This window comes from Onychomys torridus, chromosome 8 (genome assembly GCF_903995425.1).
Source record: "Onychomys torridus chromosome 8, mOncTor1.1, whole genome shotgun sequence".
NCBI classification, from domain to species: domain Eukaryota; kingdom Metazoa; phylum Chordata; class Mammalia; order Rodentia; family Cricetidae; genus Onychomys; species Onychomys torridus.
The window spans coordinates 17,818,321-17,838,780 of NC_050450.1; the positions used below are offsets into that span (position 1 = coordinate 17,818,321).

The following is a 20,460-nucleotide window of genomic DNA, read 5'->3' on the forward strand; positions in this document are numbered from 1 at the left end:
TAAAAAGGAAAGATTTTTAACAAATGAAACTATATACAGTAAGAACAGTCATCAACTAAGAATTACATGTGTCATGGGGCTGGAGAGATGAAATGGCTCAGCAGTTAAGAGCACTGACTGCTCTTCCAGAGGTCCTGAGTTCAATTCCCAGCAACCACATGGTGGCTCACAACCATCTATAGTGGGATTTGATGCCCTCTTCTGGCATAAAGTTGTACATGCAGATATATATATATATATATATATATATATATATATATATATATATATATATAATAAATAAATAAATCTTTAAAAAAGAATTACATTTATCATGTCCAGTCCATTTGTATTTGACAAATTCAGAAAAGATAATTCCATTATTTATCTTCTCATGATGAGTCCAAAGTTTTGTACCTAATTTATCTTTTCTCATAACTAAAGAAAACTATAACTATCTAGTCTTCAACTCCATTAAAGACTCCAGAAGGATATAATATTACCTGAGTAAACGGTGCAGTGCACCCAAAACTAAGAAACAGCAGAGACATCTGGCTGCCTGGACAGTCACCCCAAGGTTCATCTACAATGTTGGGGCATCCATCTTCAGCCTACAGGCCTAGAATATCTGACAGACTTTTTTGTGAAGCAGGAATTTTGAAGGACTGTCCTGCTTTATCTTGGCAAAGTTCAACAGTCTTTTTCTTTTATGTCCTGCTTGTCCAGTTTGTACAACATACTTTCAGCAGTCAAGACAAGAGCAATTTCTTGCCCAAATGGCTAGTTTTGCCACATTGAAAGCAAACTCCATATGGAAGTAAATTGGTGCTGCCAGGAGCAGATGTGCCTTACTTTCATGAAAAGCCCTTAACAAAACATTTTAAGCCGGGCATGGTAGCACATGCCTTTAATATCAACACTCGGGAGGCAGAGGCAAGCAGATCTTCTGTGAGTTTGAGGCCAGCCTGGTATATAAAGTGAGTTCCAGGGCAGCCAGAGCTGTTACACAGAGAATCCCTGCCTTGAAAAAACAAAAACAAACAAGCAAACAAAAAACAAAAAAATTAAATGTCATATTCTGTAGATCTTTGAAGTATTTGAAGACCATCTATGTATCTAAATATATCTCTGTTTGACCTTGAAAACATACCTAACATGACTAAGTTTAATTGCTACAGGTGACTGACTGCTAACCTGTATTTTTTTTTTTTTCTGTTCAGAGAGCTATGTTTTACTTAAATTGTGTAAGTGAGATTTCTATTCATCCCTCCCCCCGTTTGATTTATGGCAGACATTTTTCAATAGGATAATCAATAATCTAAAAAGATTTTAGCCTCCCCTCCTGAAAGTACAACCAGCATATCCTTTCATCAGCTTGATACAGTACAAATTCTTATCCTAATAGTGAAATATTTCACTAAGGATGATTTTTTTCTAGACCCATTCATTTGCCTACAAACCTCATGATGACATTGTTTTTCTCTGCTGAGTAGTACTCCATTGTGTATATGTACCACATTTTATTTATCCATTCCTCAGTTGGCGGGCATCTAGGTTGTTTCCAGGTTCTGGCTATTACAAATAATGCTTCTATGAACATAGTTGAACATGATAACCTGTATTTATTTATTATCCTAAATAGTTTATAGTAATAACTTTCAAAGACTAGAAATTTACATTACATTGTTAAATGAGCTGCATAGGTACAATACCCTAAGCAAGAGTAGAAGCATATGTACAGTGTGTTCTAGCATTAAGTTTGTATCAGTATACAAAAATCCATACCAGTGTAAAATATTTGAGACTAGAGGTTGTTCAAAAGTAGACTCGGGGCTGGAGAGTTGGCTCAGAGGTTAAGAGCACCTACTGCTCTTCCAAAGGTCCTGAGTTCAATTCCCAGCACCCACATGGTGGCTCACAACCACCTGTAATGAGATCTGGCGCCCTCTTCTGTGAACATAATAAATAAATAAATCTTTTTAAAAAAAGTAGACTCAACAATCCACCCTTTATCCCATCATTTTTATACTATATCCTCTTTTTCTCTTCAGAAACAGATCTCTGAATCTTATCTCCTCGGTTCAGTGTTTTTTCTGACCATGACCAATAACAATTTTTAGCCAATTCCCTTAAACAATGGCAAACATCCATAGCCCACCAAATGACCAAAAACCACCCACCCCACCTCTTTGGATGTGGCTGTTGTGTTCTCTGGACTGCTTCTCTTTGTGTGTGGGCACTGGCATCTTTGGGGGACACTGAGAAAATTAAGATCGTGGTCAAGTTCTGGCTAGAATAGTCTGTGAGGTTGGACCATCTCAGCCAGCATCCTTGGAGCTGTTCTCAATGCAGAGCTCTGAGGAAACTGCAACAGAGGCACTCTGAGAGGCTGGATCACCTGGACCACTTGTTTTCATTAGTGTCTGGTCCCCTTGCTCTGAAAACACAAACTTTCAAAGGTAACACACGTATCTGCATTAACACAGGTGTGGACTATATGTTGTGCATAAGCCAGCCAAAGATGATTTTTTTGTTGTTGTTTTATGTTTGAGCAGGTTAAATGTACATCACCTGTCTTGTTATTTTTCTAGGTTTATTTCTTTATGTCTGTAACCAGGATTTTCAGGGGGTCTCCCTCGATCAAATCTAATCTCTATCAGTCTTGAATGAATCCACAGCCTTTAATTTTCTGTGGAAACAAAAGCATAACCTTTTCCCAGTGTAACATATTTTTTGACTTCCGCTTTGAAGTTCAGACATTTTAAAAATATATAGGTTGGTTTAATTTAGCATTTTTTATAATCCAGTGTCTCTTCACAGCTAGTGTTTGCTCATCAGTAATCAAAAAATTTAAAGTCAATACAACACCGTACAGGATCCAGACTCTGTGTATTTCCCATCTCTACATGGCTTTTCATTATTATTATTTATAAACAATTTAGTTTTTTCTATGACTGCCTATGCCCATTTTCTTTTCTTTTCTTTTTTTTTTTTTTTGAGCTGAGGATCAAACCCAGGGCCTTGCACTTGCTAGGCGAGCTCTCTACCACTGAGCTAAATCCCCAACTGCCCATTTTCTTTCTTAAGCCTACATTTTTAAACACACTGTAACCTGTTTAGAGTTTTGTTTTGTTTTTTCCTTGTCTGGGCCTGCTTTTCTGCCTATCTGTAAACGTTTCTGTCTGCATGAGCAAAACTTAAACTGCTGTGCAGCTTAGCTCATGGCACGCTGCCTGCATGCAGCAGCCAGGAGAGGCATCTCTGTACCAAGGCTGCGTGAGAGACTGCAGGACTAGGAAGCCATGTTTGGCTCCGTTGTATGTGGAAATGCGTGCCCTATGGTAGGTGCCATTTGTAGGTGGATTTTTCTGTCCCACCTACAAATTCCTCAGCTCCCAAATTCGGAGACTTCCTATTAATTATGAAAGCTCACTTGATAGCTTAGGCTTGTTACTAGTTAGCTCTTAAAATTTAAATCAACCCATTTCTATTCATCTATGTGCTGCCCTAAGGCTCATGTACCTCATCTACATGTTACTGTCTATTCTACATTCCTGCTTCCTCTGTGTCTCCTTGCATCTTTGCCCTTCTTCTTCCCAGCATCCTCTGTGCCTGGAAATCTTGCCACACTATTGGCCATTCAGCTTTTTTTTTTTTTTTTTTTTTTTTTTAGATTTATTTATTTATTATGTATAGTGTTCTGCCTGCGTGTATGCCTGCAGACCAGAAGAGGGCACCAGATCTCATTACAGACAGTTGTAAGCCACCATGTGGTTGCTGGGAATTGAACTCAGGACCTCTGGAAGAGCAGTCAGTGCTCTTAACCGCTGAGCCATCTCTCCAGCCCCCATTTAGCTTTTTTATTAAACCAATCAGAATGACACGTCTTCACAGTGCGCAAAAAGATCATTCCACAGCACCCATTGACCTTTATGTCCTGAGTGCTGCCTTACTTCCCACATGCCAGGATTAAACTCAGCAAGGTGTTTCTTAGGTTTTATCTCTCCAATTCTGGAAGGGGATGAAGTAGATCCTTTACAAGAGGCCTGTTCTTGTTGAAATGCAATCACCACCAGAAAACTAAGTACAATCTTGTGGAGAATGTGGGTCACATGAATTAAGAGACTGTGGAGTGGTGTATAGACCTGGAAGGTCCCAAAAGTGTCCACTGAGTCAGGGTGATGCAGGGTCTCCTGTCCCAGAAGCCTCATTGGACATTGGAGTATGTTTGCAGAGAGAGCTCAAGACATGGATGGCAGGTTGACTGAGGGTCAACCCGGAGCTGGAGGGTAGGCAGGTTTTTGGATAGAGCTTGACACTGGAAATACCTCCTAAAAGAGCCTAGCAATGCCAAGGTTATTTGGTTTCATGTGGAGCCTAAGTTATCTACCTTCCTATTGTTAGAGTTGGGGCTAGATTTCTGACATAACATAGCTACAAATTTAGTAGATGAAAAGCATGATTGCATTGTTTTCATCGGTAGTTGTCAAGTTATGAAAACTGTATTTTTAAAAAGTTCTTTAATTCTTCCTTTTGATTGGAGTTGTTAGCTACTGAACTACATCACTAGCCTTAAAATAAATCATTGACACTTGCTGAATACTTTATTTAATAGTGTTTGCAGCAAGGGTATGATTGGGCAGTTAGTGGGTTAGATGAAGTACTAGTGCATTTCCAAACCTAGGGTTTAGTTATTGTTTTGAGGCATCTCTCTGCATTCCTGGGACTCCTTCATTGGCTGTATGCACCTGCCTCGGCCTTCTGAGCAGCTGTCACTCCAGATGTTTGCTGCTGCAGTAGTTCCAACCTATAGTTTGATTCTTTATTTTATCCATGATCTTTTGTGTAGACGTTCCTTATTTTGGAATGTAGTTGGGTCTGTTAGGTTTTAGATGGGATCTCATCCTGTAGCCCTGGCTGCTCTAGAACTTGGAGCAATTTTCCTGCCTTAGCTTGTGTGTGTGTGTGTGTGTGTGTGTGTGTGTGTGTGTGTGTGTGCGCGTGCGCGCGCACATTACCAGACCTGGATATGTCTATTGTCTTTTTTTTTTTTTTTTTTTCCAGAGTGGAGGACTGAACCCAGGGCCTTGCACTTGCTAGGCAAACGCTCTACCATTGAGCTAAATCCCCAACCCCATGTCTATTGTCTTTAAAGAAACAAAAAAAACTAAACCCTTATTTTAAATTTTTATTATTTGTGTGTATGTGTGCATTTTGCGTTAGTCTGCCATGTGTGTGCAGGTTCCTGGAAGCCAGCGAAGGTGTGGGGTTCCCTGGGCTGGAGTTACAAGAGGTTGTCAGCTGCCCAACACAAGTGCTGGGAACCAAAGTTGGTTTCTCTGGAGGAGCAGCTAGCATTGTAAACTGCCGAGTCGTCTCTCCACCCCATGTCTCTTGTCTTGGTGCTTTGTTTTTGTGCTTACACAGGTCCATGCTTTGCAGATGCCTGTCTGTCCCAGTGACAGCATCTTCTGGCTCTGTCACAGGTTACAGTGACTTGAGTTGCAAGACCAGGCTCTGACTCTTCCCAGTGCAGGTGCTCCCAGCTTGCTTTTCTCCTGAGGCTCTCAAAGGCCAGTGCAGTAGAAAGTGCCACAGTTCATGTTCCCATATTTCTTTCTTTTCACAATGCATTGTTATTTATGTCAATGAGTGTTTTTCCTGCGTTTATTTCAGTGCCCCACATGTGTGTAGTGCCCACAGAGGCAGAAGAGGGCATTGGATCCCCTGGAACTGAAGTTACAGATGATAGCCACCATGGGGATGATGGGGACTGAACTTGGGGCCTCTGCAAGAGCAGAACAGCAAATGCTCTGAACCTCTGAGCCATCCAGCTCCAACACCCCCCCCCCATTCTGTCTGTCCGTCCGTCTATATAGGCCAAAGGACAACTTCAGTTGTCATTCCTTAGGAATACTGTCCACCTGCTGGGTGTGGTAGCACACGCCTTTAATCCCAGCACTTGGGAGTGGTGGATCTCTGTGAGTTCTAGGACAGCCAGGGCTACATAGTGAGACACTGTCTCAGAAAAAAACAAAACAAAGGAATACTGTGCACCATATTTTCAGGCAGGGTCTCTCATGGGTCTGGAGCTTGTATAATTAGGGCAGACTGTCTAGCTAGCAAGTCCTAGGGATCTGCCTGTCTTTACCTCCCTAGTATTGGATTACAGATATGCACTACCACAGCTGGATTTTTTAAAAAAAATCATGATATCAATTACATTTGTGGTATTTGTTGATTACATTCACAATATTCATTGTATTCATTTATTACATTCATGATATTATGTCCTGATACTACTGTCGGTTTGTGGGGTTTTTCCATCATACAAAAACAGAGATTCTGTACTTAGGAAATCATTGCTGTATATTCCTTTCTTCTCCGTCTTGAGATAATGTCTAATCTTTCTGTCTCTCTGAAATTGTATATTCTATATATTTCATGTAATACAATTCTATAGTATTTGTCCCCCCCTTTTTTTTTCTTTTTCTTTCATTTTTCGAGACAGGGTTTCTCTGTAGCTTTGCACCTTTCCTGGAACTCTGTAGCCCAGGCTGGCCTCAAACTTACAGAGATCTACCTGCCTCTGCCTCCCGAGTGCTGAGTTTAAAGGTGTGAACCACCACCACCCGGCATCCCTTTTTTGAATGTAAAAACATTTTATATACAACTGCAGGAGAAATAATACACAGATAGCTTGAACATAAAAACAGGTTTTAATTCAAAAGTCCAGGGTTATTTGAAATAGGAAAATATTTTCTCTGTAGAAAATAGTAAAAATGATAACATTTCCAAATAAGCCCTTTTAAGCCAAATAATAGCTGAACTATACATATAAATATTGAATAGATTCTGGATATAGAAGAAACATATCTTCATTTGTTCAAAGAGCTATGTTTTTTTTTTAGCTGAGGATCGAACCCAGGGTCTTGCGCTTACTAGGCAAGTGCTCTACCACTGAGTTAAGTCCCCAACCCCAAAGAGCTGTGTTTTACTTAAGTTGTGTGAGGTTCCTATTCATCTTCCTCTTCGCTGTTTGATTTATGGCAGACATTTTTCTAAAGGCTAATCCATAATCTAAAAAGATTTTAGCCTCCTCCCCTGAAAACACAGCCCGCATATTCTTTCATCAGCTTGATACAGTACAAATTCTTATTCTAATAGTGAAATGTCTCACTAAAGTTTGCCCAGTGATTGTCTCAAAGGATAAGATCTCAATCAGACTCGAGCTTGTCAGTATAGCTCGTCTCACTAGCCAGCATTTATGAGGGTTCTGGGGATCAGAACTCCAGTCCTCTTGCTTCTGAGGCAAGTGCTTTAACAGTGCTGAGTTATCTCCCAAGCTCTGAATTGAGAGTTTTTGATAGTTTGTTTAGGGAGATCTGGTGTATGCCATCACCAGGACTGTGGCGTGTATGGGGTGTCAAGCAGGACTCTTTCTCCTTCATCTCATCTTTGTCCCCACTGCATCTTGGACACATCTTGAAGACTCTCTTCTACTACCAACTAGGTTCCCCAGCCTGGTGAACCCTGAGTCTCATGTAAAGGGTGTAAGTAACCAGTCCTTGATGATGTGGGACTCTTCGGTTGTACTGGAGACAACCCAAGGCTCTCCTTTGGGAGAAGCGCTGCAGAGGCCACATGGGGGCTTTTAGGTCAGTTATTTTGTGTAGCCCTGCTGTGTCCTCAGTGCAGGGCTGACGTGTTGGCAAAATTCTGAGGTCCATAGCTGTTCTGTATCAGTTGCCCCAGATTAAGTCTTCCCCTTATCTTTCACAAGAAAAGCCATCTTGGGGCCTGTGAGAATGGGGGGCTTTTAGGGCTGAGAAGCTATAGCTTTGAATTCTGGGAAGCTCCTGGTGAGAATCAAGTATGCCTTTAACTAGCCCAGAGTTCCTGTCCTGACCACAATCTCTTGTTCTTCAGAGACCTGTCCCACAACCTACTCCAGACGCTGGACATCGGGCTCCTGGTGAACCTCTCAGCACTGGTGGAGCTGTGAGTGTCCCTTCCTTTATACCTGCCATACTAGAGGTTACTCAGGGCAGTCAGGAAGTGCTACCTGTCACCAAAGGGTCACATCTCCTCCTATCCTTCTTTTTTGCAGGGACATAAGCAACAATAGGATTTCTACATTAGAAGAAGGAGTGTTTGCTAATTTATTTAATTTAAGTGAAATGTAAGTTGCTTTGTTTTTAGTGTGTTTATCAGTAACTGGTCTCTTGTCCCCAACACCTCCTCTGTCCACCTGCCCTGTTCCCTACCCCTCCCAGTTTTGAGAGCTGTGGGCAGTGGGAGGCTGATCTGTATCCCTGCTGGCTTGGTACCCCACACTGCCCTTCCCCTGCAGAAACCTGAGTGAGAACCCATTTGAGTGCAACTGTGGTCTGGTGTGGCTGCCACGCTGGGCAAAGGAACGACGGGTACATGTAGTGCAGCCCGAGGCAGCTACGTGCAGGGGGCCCATTCCACTGGCCGGCCAACCTCTCCTCAGTTTCCCCTTATTGGACAGTGCCTGTGGTGAGTGCAGGGGATGTGGGGCAAGAGGACAAGAATGACATTGTTTTTCCCTGCTGAGCAGGATCCAGGGAGAGTGGAATGGCAGATGAGGCCCAGGGAAAGGCATTCATGGGAAGACAGTGGCCAGATAGGGTCTAGAAGGCCTCTTTGGAGGGGGGGGGGGCTCTGCCATGGAGTTTAAAGAAAGTGGTGAGGAAATGATGCAGCCAGGAGAAGGTAAGTCCCTGGGACCCAGTGTGTTTGTCTGTTCCAGGTGAGGACTATGTGGCCTGCCTCCCTGATAACAGCTCAGGTGCAGCGGCAGCAGTACCCTTCTACTTTGCTCATGAGGGACCACTGGAGTCTGAGGCCTGCAGTGCCTTCTGCTTCTCCGCTGGGGAGAGCCTTGCGGCGCTCTCAGAACAGAGCCAGTGCTTCTGTGGGGCAGGCCAGCCCCCCAACACTTCGGCAGCCTGCTCTTCCTGGTGTTCCAGCTTCTCACTGTCCCTCAGCTCTGCCTGTGGGGGGCCCACCTTGCTCCAGCACGTCTTTCCTGCATCCCCTGGGGCTGCCCTGGTGGGGCCCCATGGACCCCTGGCCTCTGGCCAGCCAGCAGACTTCCACATCACTTCTCCCCTGCCCATCAGCTCCACACGCTGGAACTTTGGGGATGGCTCCCCTGAGGTGGACGTGGCTGGCCCTGCTGTCACCCACTCCTATGTGCTGCCTGGGAGCTATCACGTGATAGCTGTACTGGCCTTGGGGACTGCCTCAGCTCTGCTGGAGACAGAGGTGCAAGTAGAAGCAGCACCTGCTGTCCTGGAGCTTGTGTGCCCATCCTCTGTGCACAGTGACGAGAGCCTTGAACTTGGCCTACGGCACCAAGGAGGCTCAGCCCTCGAGGTCACCTATAGCATCCTGGCCTTGGAGAAGGAGCCTGCCCAAGGTGCTTGCCCTGGTTCACCTCTCATGCTTCCTCTTCTGTGCTGGGGTAGGGTATAGCCTGGTATTCCAGCCTCAGGCATACTTGATGTCGTGGTCTTTGCTTACCATCCCCTAGTGGTACACCCACTCTGCCCCTCGGACACAGAGATCTTCCCTGGCAATGGGCACTGCTACCGCCTGGTGGCAGAGAAGGCACCCTGGCTGCAAGCACAGGAGCAATGCCGGACCTGGGCTGGAGCTGCTCTTGCTATGGTGGACAGTCCTGCTATCCAGCACTTCCTAGTCTCTCAGGTTACCAGGTACCTGTCCCCAAACTCTAGAAAGGCCAAAGTGGGTGGAGGTTGCTGAGGATGCTGGGTGTGGGCAGAGCCTGAGGCCTGTAGAGGCTCAGAGGTTGAGCTGGGAGCAGCTGGGCCTTTGTGTCCTGCCCCACTGGTGGCCATTGCTGGCAGCTCTGCGTGTGTAAAGGTGGATGTGGATGGGAACCTGCTTCTCTTAGGGGAAGTGTCACAGGTTGAACTTGGTCCAGGGCCTCTTGTCTTTCCTGTCCCCTCTAGGGGAGGGCCCTGGGTCCTGCTGGCTGTACTAGTTCTTTTGTTTGTTTGTTTGTTTTTGTTTTTTTGAGACAGGGTTTCTCTGTAGCTTTGGACCCTATCCTGGACTAGCTTTGTAGCCCAGGCTGGCCTCGAACTCACAGAGATCCACCTGCGTCTGCCTTCTGAGTGCTGGGATTACAGGCGTGCGCCACCACTGCCCGGCTGTACTAGTTCTTGGTCACTACCAGGATATAATTCCTCCTTCTCATACCCCTATGCTCACCACCCTCTCATACACAGTGAGTGGCAGTGCTGTCCATCCTTGGAAAGCCTGTCAGGCTCCTGTGCCTTGTCCAGGCTTGTTGGGACATATTCTGAGGCCCTACAGTCAGTCCTCTGTGTCAAGGGTGGACAGTAAGGGTACACTTCACCTCTCTTGGGATCTGTTCCCTGGGTGGGGTGGAAACTCCTGTCTTATGGGTGTTTACTCACATCCTTCACATTCCCTGTGTTGAGAAGGGGAAATAGAGTTGCAGAGTGGTTAAGGACCCTCTCCAGAATCATCCAGTTAGTGGGTGACAGTGTCCTTATTACATGGAACCAGGGCTCCATCATGACTCCTTCCCGGTATGTGCATTCAGGCTTGTGCCTACACCTGAGCACCACTGTGAGTACGTGTGCATATATATTCCTGTGTATGTATGTCCCTGTGCCCAAGCTGGGCCATGGACCTCTAACCCTTGCCTGTAGAAGGGTAGAACTGGGGAAACATCCAGTTGGGGCTGGACCTTGCCTTCCTGCCTTGGTAGAACTATCAGGACATAAGCGGGACAGTCTTGGTCCTCTGCTGCAGCACTCAGTTTCCCTTCAGGGCATGATGCTGGGCCAAATCTGAGGTCTCCAGGAAGAGCTGGTCCTATACACATGATTCTGGTTAAATGTGGCTTATGGACCTGGGTTTGTGGTCCTTGACGGGTAATGTTCCTGAGGTTGGAAAATGAGAGTGATATGGCCCATCTAGTAGGGTGTTGGGAGAAGTGTGTCACTAGAGGTAAGGCAGAGCTACTTCCTGATGGCCTGGTCCTCCCTTGAATCTGTCCACAGGAGCCTGGATGTATGGATTGGCTTCTCATCTGTGGAGGGGGCAGAGGAAGGCCTGGATCCTCAGGGTGAGGCCTTCAGCCTGGAAAGCTGCCAGAACTGGCTGCCTGGGGAGCCACACCCAGCCACAGCAGAGCATTGTGTGCGGCTGGGGCCAGCTGGGCAGTGCAACACAGACCTGTGTTCGGCACCACATAGTTATGTCTGCGAGCTGAGACCTGGAGGTATGGACAGCTGGGTGGCAGGAACCACCCTTCCCTCTTTTTGTCTTCTCAGGCTCAGTGTTGACCATGTATTTGCTGAATGTGTGCTCTTGTGCCTGGGTGGGGGCTGAACCAGAAGAAATAAAGACAGAGGGAACAAGATGAGGGGGGCCAGATGGTTCTGCCAGGTGACTCAGCACTAGGTCCAGCCCCAACTGGATGTTTCCCCAGTGTCACCCCTGCCTGGCCTTGGCACCTCACTGCATACTTACCACCCCTAGGGCCTCTGTGGGATGCTGAGAGCTTTCTTGTGGGAGTGTCTGGTGGAGGCCTGTCTGGACCCCTGCATCCACTGGCACAGCAGGAAACTCTCCAGGGCCCCCTGCAGCCTGTGGAGGTAGGCCAGTCCTTTTGTACTCTAGAACCTAAAGGCCTTGCATTTTTGCAGGCCCAGAGGCCTTGCATTACTGTCTCTAAAAATCATCTTGGGGTCTGGGGATATGGCACAGCAGTAAAGCAGGTATCTAGCAGGATCTGGGTTCAGTTCCTAGCACCCTAACCCTTTAAAAACAAAAACAAAACAAACAAAAAAAACCCCACTCAGGTCGGTTTTGATAGAGCTTGTTAAGATTGTTGGTGTGCCCAGTATGACATTAAAAAAATACTCAAGAGGGCAGAGATGACAAGCATCTAATTCCATTCTCTGAAGAAGTCTTGCTGTGTAAAGTAGGCCTTGAACTCATGACCTTGCTTCAGCCTTCTTGTTGTTCACAGATGGTTTTGTTCTGATTTTTCTTCTCAAGTGATATGAAATGAAGTTAATGGTGGCCTTGAGGGGCCTATGCTTATACCCCAAGGAATAGATCTTTGAGCTGAGGCAGTCCCATCTCCTCCAGGTCATGGTGTTCCCTGGCCTGAGCCCTAGCCGTGAAGCCTTTCTCACTGCAGCAGAGTTTGAGACTGTGGAGCTTGAAAGGCCTGTTCAGCTGCGTCTGCAGGTGTATCGACCCTCGAGAGAAGCAGGTGGGGCTCTGTAAGGGATAGGAGTTGGGGGCTTAGGTGTGCTATCTGAATTCTCTCATGCCTTCTGATCCCAGCTTCAAGGTAGACTGATGACAGGGTCTGTGGAGTTGCCAACCCTGTTCCCTTGTCCAAAGATAGACTGGGTAGTGCCTGCTTGGGCATAAGTCTAGTGGCAGGAGAGTGGTAATGGAAACTGAGGAACTGCTTGTCCAGGTCCGTAGTGAGTAAGTGGGGCATCCTTAACAGTAGCTTGTTAGTGAATTAGGCTCCTGACATCCTTCCTCTTCCAGCAGTGGCCCCAGAAGGCAGCAGTGAACCTGACAACAGGACTGAGCTGGCCCCCAAGTGTGTGCCCGAGGAACACTGGTGTCCCGGAGCCAATGTCTGCGCACCTTTTGATGCTTCCTGTAGCCCTTACGTCTGCGTGAATGGGTCCATGGCAGGTCTGGGACTCCCCAGGGCCAACTACACACTATGGAAGGAGTTCCTCTTCTCTGTGCCTGCAGGGCCTCCCACACAGTACTTGGTATGTGTCCTGGTGTGGGCCTGTATGTCTCTGACCTATTCCTGAGGCCACTTCCCCCTATTTGCCCAGGATCCTGGTCTCTCACCAGATACCTTGCAGGCTTCTTGTGTGTGCCCAACAGCCTTGCCCTGATGCTCTTGCCTGCATCCTGCTTCAGAGCCCCCGTCTCATCTCCTTTTCAGGACCTCTGTCCTTGTGTCTTCTAGGGGGATCTCTTGCTCTCCCTTGGAGCAGCTACCTGCTTTCTATCCTTATATCCCTGAGAAAATTTTTCTCACTTGTGGTAGTCACTCTTGTTACGTCCCCTGTGTTAACAATGTCCTTAGCCATGAGTGCCTTGGGGCAGGTACTCCAGTAAGTACCATTGACAATGCTGAGACCTGAGATGGGCATCCTGTCTGCTCTTTCTCGGTAATTTATAGTCTTTTATCATGGGGACATGACACAATACTGTTCCCTCTTCTGTAGGTCACTCTCCATGGCCAGGATGTCCCTGTGCTCCCTGGTGACCTCATTGGCATACAGCATGATGCTGGCCCAGGTACCCTTCTACACTGTCCCGTGGCTTCCAGCTGTCCTGGCCAAGCCCTGTACCTTTCCACCAATGCCTCAAATTGGCTGACTCACCTGTCTACCCATCTGGAAGAAGCTTGGGCTGGCCCTGCCTGCTCCTTCCAGTTGCTCTTGGTCACAGAGCAGTTCACCCCCCTGCTGGGCCTTGAGTCTAACCCTGGATTACAGCATCCTGGGCGCTATGAGGTCCGGGCTACCGTGGGCAACAGTGTGTCCAGGCACAATTTGTCCTGCAACTTCAATGTGGTCTCCCCAGTGGCTGGGCTGAGAGTCATTCACCCTATTTCCCTTGATGGCCACCTCTACGTACCAACCAATGGCTCAGCCTTGGTGCTTCGGGTGGACTCTGGTGCTAATGCCACCGCCACGGCTCATTGGTTTGGGGGCAACATTAGTGCTCCCTTTGAGGATGCCTGCCCTCTTGAGATGGATATTCTCCAGCAAGACTGCACTGAAGAGTCTAACAGCACCCTGTTCTCAGTGCTGATGTTGCCCAGGCTCACGGAAGGGGATCATGCAGTGGAGATTGTGGCACAGAATGGAGCCAGCCAGGCCAATCTCAGCTTGAGGGTGACAGCCGAGGAGCCCATCTTTGGCCTTCGTGCTGTGCCAAGCCCTGAGGCCCGTGTGCTGCAGGGCATCCTAGTGGTAAGTGTGGCCAGCAACCTAGCCTTCTAAATGATGAAAACAGGAAGCCTCCTCCCACTGAAGAAGCTCTTCAGCTGTCCTCCAGGGATGACAGTCTCTATTGCATGGTTTCCACATGAGACCTGTTGGGGAGCCCTTGTCTCCTTAGTGATTGTCTCTCTTCTTAGTGGTGCTGGGATGGACCCTAAGGACTCATGTACGGTAGGCTGATTCTTTTGCCGTGAGCTGCACCCCAGCACCATTTAGAAATTTGTAAGTTACTGAAGGGCACAGCTAGAGCTGCTCTGCAGACTCTCTCAGGTGGTTTTCTATTCCAGGCTTTGGGGTTTGTTGTTGTTCAAGACAGGGTTTCTTTGTGTAGCCTTGGCTGTCCTGGGTCCTGGAACATGCTCTATAGACCAAGCTGGCCTCAAACTCATAGAGATCACCTGCCTCTGGGATTAAAGGCCTGAGCTACCACCACCAGGCTACTCTTCAGATTTTTCAGGGTTTATGAAACATGTCATCACACTTGACCCCATCCTTCACTGAGCCTCCATGAATCCCCATGTGTTTCTGGGCTATCTGCTGTGCTTGTAGCTACCTGATGCATGTGCCTGTTGAAATGGGATCTGAAGCCTCAAAGGGTATCTGCCAACTACCTTAGTACCCTAGGAGGATGGTGCCATCCTCTTCTTGGGCATGTCTGCCCTAGCACTAGCACTCACTGAAAGGGCCATTTCTAGCCAGGCGATGGTGGCACCTGCCATTAATTCCAGCACTTGGGAGGCATAGGCAGGTGGATCTCTGAGTTTGAGGTCTACAGAGCAAGTTCCAGGACAGCCAAAGCTATAGAAAGTTACCCTGTCTCAAAAAGGGAGGGGGGGGGGGGGGGTCCTTTCTGTCCATCTCCTATGACTTGTCCAGTTGTATACTTTGGCTTCCTCTATGGATACACCTGCTCTGCATTGACCTGGGTCAACATCTGAGACTATGAATATGGGTGTTTTACAATCAGGGTTCAGCTGGTAGACCCATATTGTCCACTCTGCAACACACACAAAATTCTCCAGTAAGTCTGAGGGGGACAGATGGGGTCAGGGACAGAGTCAGCTCCAGGCTGGGGCAAAGTCATAGCTTTGGCCCATGTCATTTCCTTTCCCTAGCGGTATAGCCCTATGGTGGAGGCTGGCTCAGATGTGACCTTCCGGTGGACCATTGATGACAAGCCATCTCTGACTTTCCACAATACTGTCTTCAATGTGATCTACCAGACTGCTGCCATCTTCAAGCTCTCGGTAGGCAGGGGCCAGTGGAGGGAGGCGTGGGGTCCTGGGGTATCTGGGTGCTCACTTTGCCTTCTGTTCTGCTTTGCTTTGCCCCTGAGGACCCTGCTGCAGCTGTGGGTGAGTGTGGGGAGGCTGCTGAGTCGGGGCTCGAGGCCTTTCACCCATTGGTCTGTCCTTGCTGCCTCTGGGCCATACCCACTGATGCCTGTCTCCTCAGCTGACAGCCTCTAATCATGTGAGCAACGTCACCGTGAACTACAATGTCACTGTGGAGCGGATGAACAAGATGCGGGGGCTGTGGGTATCCGCAGTGCCTGCTGTGTTGCCTCCCAATGCCACATTGGTACTGACGGGTGGTGTGCTGGTGGACTCAGCTGTGGAGGTGGCTTTCCTGTGAGTGCCTCTGGGCCTAGAGACGGGGAGTGGCTGGCTGAACAGGGCCTGGGTTGGTACTAGCATCAGGTTCTCATTTCAGCCCCTAACATTTACCCTGGAATCCTGGCTCAGAGCTACAGTTTCCTCTTCTATTGGGAGTACTGGTGGGTAGGACCATCTGAGGGGCAGAGGTCTGCTATAATAGACTATATAGTATATAGTATACAATATACAGTATACAGTATATAATATACAGTATACCTTGAACCATGAACCAGGAAAGAAGGTTTGTAGAAGTTGCATTCAGAGCCAGGGGTCACCCTATCTACTCATCTTGCCTGCTCACTGTCTGCCTGCTGCCCTGGCAGGTGGAACTTTGGGGATGGGGAGCAGGTACTCCGCCAGTTCAAGCCTCCATACGACGAGTCCTTCCAGGTCCCGGACCCCACAGTTGCCCAGGTGCTGGTGGAACACAATACCACGCATGTTTATGCCAGCCCAGGTGAGGGGTGGGGCCATTGCCTTTCAGGTCCTGCATTTAGATGACAGTTTACCTTGGGTGTGACCCTCCCTATCGCTGCCACTTTGACCCAGCCTGGCCTGGTAGTGGAGAACAGCCCTTACTTGGGTAAAGGAGAGCACCTAGACATTGAGGAGCAGGGCGGGTTGATGGGCTCCCTGAGGCCTCAGTTTAAATTTGCAAGGAACGGGGTCCTCTAGTCTTCATTTTCAGCCCTTTGGGGAGAGTAGGATGGGGTCATTGTGTAATTAATTATTTCAAAAGCTCCTGAGGCTGCACACTGTAATATCCCCACTCCACCACTTGGCATGTGACACTCATGCCATGTACTCCCTCTTGCTTGTGCTGGTATTCACTTCAGGGTTCACCCTTGTGCAGTTGTGCCTGAGAAACAGCCTTGTCCATTATCTTGCTCATTGTGGACTCTTGGGTGCTCTGACCTGTTCATGGCCTGGGTATGAACACCTTCTGGGCCTGGTCCAAGAGCATAGCTGTTCAAGCTTTGAGAAAGATTGTCCCCATGCAGTAACAGGTGCTAGGTGGGGATTCTGTGAGCAGAAAGTCCCACTTGGGCCTGTCTCCACAGGTGAGTACAACTTGACCGTCCTTGTGTTCAATACCTATGAGAACCTGACGCAGCAGGTGCCTGTGAGTGTACGCACCGTGCTCCCCAGTGTGGCTATTGGCATGAGCAGCAACATCCTGGTGGCCGGCCGACCCATCACCTTTTCCCCATACCCACTGCCCTCAGCTGATGGTGTGCTATATACATGGGACTTCGGGGATGGATCCCCTGTCCTAATACAGAGCCAACCAGCACTCAACCACACCTACATCATGACGGGCACCTACAGAATCATCTTGGAGGTAAACAACACAGTGAGCAGTGTGGTAGCACATGTAGACATCCATGTCTTCCAAGAGTTGCGTGGTCTGGCTGTGTGTTTGAGCCCATCTGTGGAACAGGGAGCCCCCATGGTAGTCAGTGCTACTGTGGAGTCAGGTGACAACATTACATGGACATTTGACATGGGAGATGGCACAGTATTCAAAGGCCCTGAGGCCACAGTGCAACACGTGTATCTGCGGGCCCAGAACTGCACAGTGACAGTAGTGGCAGCCAGTCCTGTTGGCCACTTGTCCCAGAGTTTGCATGTGCAAGTGTTTGTCCTGGAGGTATTACGCATAGAACCCTCTACCTGCATCCCCACGCAGCCCAGTGCCCAGCTTATGGCCCATGTCACCGGGAACCCTGCCGATTATCTCTTTGATTGGACCTTTGGGGATGGCTCCTCCAATGTGACTGTCTATGGGCATCCAATAGTGACACACAACTTCACTCGGAGTGGCACGTTCCCATTGGCATTGGTCCTTTCAAGCCATGTGAACAAGGCGCATTACTTTACCAGCATCTGTGTGGAACCAGAGATACGCAATATCACCCTGCAGCCTGAGAGGCAGTTTGTGAAGCTTGGGGATGAAGCCTGGCTGGTTGCCTACTCTTGGCCCCCATTCCCCTACCACTACACCTGGGACTTTGGCACTGAAGATGCTACCCACACCCATACTGGGGCCTCTGAAGTGACATTTATCTACCGAGAACCAGGCTCCTACTTGGTGGTAGTCACTGTGTCCAACAACATCTCTGCTACCAATGACTCTGCTTTTGTGGAGGTACAGGAACCTGTGTTAGTCACTGGTATCAGGATCAATGGGTCCCGTGTGCTGGAGCTGCAGCAGCCTTATCTGTTCTCAGCAGTGGGCAGTGGGAGCCCTGCCACCTACCTGTGGGAACTGGGAGATGGTAGCCAGCGAGAGGGCCCTGAGGTCACCCATATCTACAGCAGCACTGGTGACTTCACTGTCAGGGTGTCTGGGTGGAATGAGGTGAGCCAAAGTGAGGCCCAACTCAACATCACAGTGAAGCAGCGTGTGCAGGGGCTTACCGTCAGTGCCAGCCGCACAGTGGTGCCCTTAAATGGCAGTGTAAGCTTTAGCACTTTGTTGGAGGTGGGTAGTGATGTTCACTACTCCTGGGTGCTCTGTGACCGATGTACACCCATTCCAGGTGGCCCCACTATTTCCTACACCTTCCGCTCAGTGGGTACTTTTAATATTATTGTCACAGCGGAGAATGAGGTGGGTTCTGCTCAGGACAGCATCTTTATCTATGTTCTGCAGCTCATTGAGGGGCTGCAGGTAGTGGGAGGTGGTGGCAGCTGCTGCTTCCCCACCAATTACACACTGCAGCTGCAGGCTGCAGTTAGGGATGGCACCAACATCTCCTTCAGCTGGACAGCCCAGCAGGATGGCGGCCTCACCCTCACTGGCAGTGGCAAGAGCTTTTTGCTCACTGCACTCAAGGCTAGCACCTACCATATCCTTCTCAGAGCCACCAACATGTTGGGCAGTGCCACAGCCAACCGCACCATAGACTTTGTGGAGCCTGTGGAGCGTCTAATCCTATCTGCATCCCCCAATCCAGCGGCTGTCAATGTAAACGTCACCCTTGGTGCTGAAGTGGCTGGTGGCAGTGGTATTGTTTATACTTGGTACCTGGAGGAAGGACTGAGTTGGGAGACTTTGACACCATCTACCACCCATGCCTTTGCTACAGCTGGCCTGCACTTGGTCAGAGTCACAGCTGAGAACCAGTTGGGTTCAGTTAATGCCACAATTGAAGTGGCCATACAGGTGCCTGTGGGTGGCCTGAGCATCAGAACCAGTGAGCCAGATAAGATCTTTGTGGCGGCTGGCTCCACTGTACCCTTTTGGGGTCAGGTGGCTGCAGGTACCAATGTGAGTTGGTGCTGGGCCTTGCCGGGTGGCAATAAGCACGGCCAATACATTGCTGTGCGCCTCCCCACTTCTGGCAACTTCTCTGTGCAGCTTAATGCTTCTAATGCTGTCAGCTGGGCCTCAGCCATGTACAATCTCACAGTAGAGGAGCCCATTGTGAGCCTGGTACTCTGGGCCAGCAGCAAGGTGGTGGCACCTGGGCAGCCAGTCCACTTTCAAATCTTGCTGGCTGCTGGCTCTGCTGTTACTTTCCGACTTCAGGTTGGCGGGTCTATCCCTGAAGTGCTCCCTGGTCCCCACTTCTCCCATAGCTTCTTTCGGGTCGGAGACCATATGGTAAACGTGCAGGCTGAGAACCATGTGAGCCGCGCCCAGGCACAAATTCGTATCTTAGTGCTGGAGGCTGTTGTTGGGCTGCAGGTACCCAACTGCTGTGAGCCAGGCATGGCCACAGGCACTGAAAAGAACTTCACAGCCCGGGTGCAGCGGGGTTCCCGGGTTGCCTATGCCTGGTACTTCTCCTTGCAAAAGGTTCAGGGTGACTCATTGGTCATTCTGTCGGGTCGCGATGTGACCTACACACCCGTGGCTGCAGGATTACTGGAGATCCATGTGCGTGCCTTCAACGAATTGGGTGGTGTGAACCTAACACTAATGGTGGAAGTCCAGGATATTATCCAGTATGTAAAACTTCAAAGTGGCCGCTGCTTTACTAACCGCTCATCCCGGTTTGAGGCTGCTACAAGTCCCAGTTCCCGGCGTGTAACCTACCACTGGGACTTTGGGGATGGGACTCCAGTACAGGATACAGATGTGTCCTGGGCTGACCACTACTACCTACATCCTGGGGACTACCGTGTAGAAGTGAATGCCACAAACCTAGTGAGTTTTTTTGTGGCGCAGGCCACAGTGACTGTCCAGGTGCTGGCCTGCAGGGAGCCCGAGGTGGAGGTGGCACTGCCTTTGCAGGTGCTGATGCGGCGTTCGCAGCGCAACTACCTGGAGGCCCATGTTGATCTGCGCAACTGTGTCTCCTACCAAACTGAGTACAGATGGGAGATATATCGTACTGCCAGCTGTCAACGGCCAGGACGTATGGCTCAAATGGTACTTCCTGGTGTAGATGTGAGCCGGCCCCAGCTGGTGGTGCCACGGCTGGCTTTGCCTGTGGGCCACTATTGCTTTGTGTTTGTGGTTTCGTTTGGGGATACACCATTGGCACGGAGCATCCAGGCCAACGTGACAGTCGCTGCTGAACGTCTGGTACCCATCATTGAAGGTGGCTCATACCGGGTATGGTCAGACACACAGGACTTGGTGCTGGATGGGAGCAAGTCCTATGACCCTAATCTGGAGGATGGTGACCAGACGCCACTCAACTTCCATTGGGCCTGCGTGGCTTCAACACAGGTCAGCCATGGGGACTTAAGGTGACAGGTCCTCCCTGCCTCCTCTTGTCTCA

The 20,460-nt window shown here is 48.8% G+C and overlaps 1 protein-coding gene across 7 annotated transcripts in view; it reads left to right on the forward strand.

Moving 5' to 3' along the window:
• The window catches only part of Pkd1 (polycystin 1, transient receptor potential channel interacting), a 52,313-nt gene that overhangs the window by 12,334 nt on the left and 19,519 nt on the right, over positions 1 to 20,460 (forward strand). For 2 of the 7 annotated variants that reach the window (XM_036197070.1, XM_036197071.1), the window contains exons 2-16: positions 7,909 to 7,980; positions 8,090 to 8,161; positions 8,333 to 8,502; positions 8,756 to 9,427; positions 9,542 to 9,725; positions 11,067 to 11,287; positions 11,548 to 11,663; positions 12,163 to 12,289; positions 12,580 to 12,815; positions 13,284 to 14,036; positions 15,182 to 15,313; positions 15,416 to 15,421; positions 15,522 to 15,697; positions 16,048 to 16,181; positions 16,786 to 20,408. In XM_036197070.1, the coding sequence (XP_036052963.1) occupies positions 7,909 to 7,980; positions 8,090 to 8,161; positions 8,333 to 8,502; positions 8,756 to 9,427; positions 9,542 to 9,725; positions 11,067 to 11,287; positions 11,548 to 11,663; positions 12,163 to 12,289; positions 12,580 to 12,815; positions 13,284 to 14,036; positions 15,182 to 15,313; positions 15,416 to 15,421; positions 15,522 to 15,697; positions 16,048 to 16,181; positions 16,786 to 20,408 (6,694 nt within the window). The remainder of the gene's footprint in view (positions 1 to 7,908; positions 7,981 to 8,089; positions 8,162 to 8,332; positions 8,503 to 8,755; positions 9,428 to 9,541; positions 9,726 to 11,066; positions 11,288 to 11,547; positions 11,664 to 12,162; positions 12,290 to 12,579; positions 12,816 to 13,283; positions 14,037 to 15,181; positions 15,314 to 15,415; positions 15,422 to 15,521; positions 15,698 to 16,047; positions 16,182 to 16,785; positions 20,409 to 20,460) is intronic. The other 5 variants (XM_036197074.1, XM_036197073.1, XM_036197076.1 and 2 more) reach the window with 3 other exon arrangements.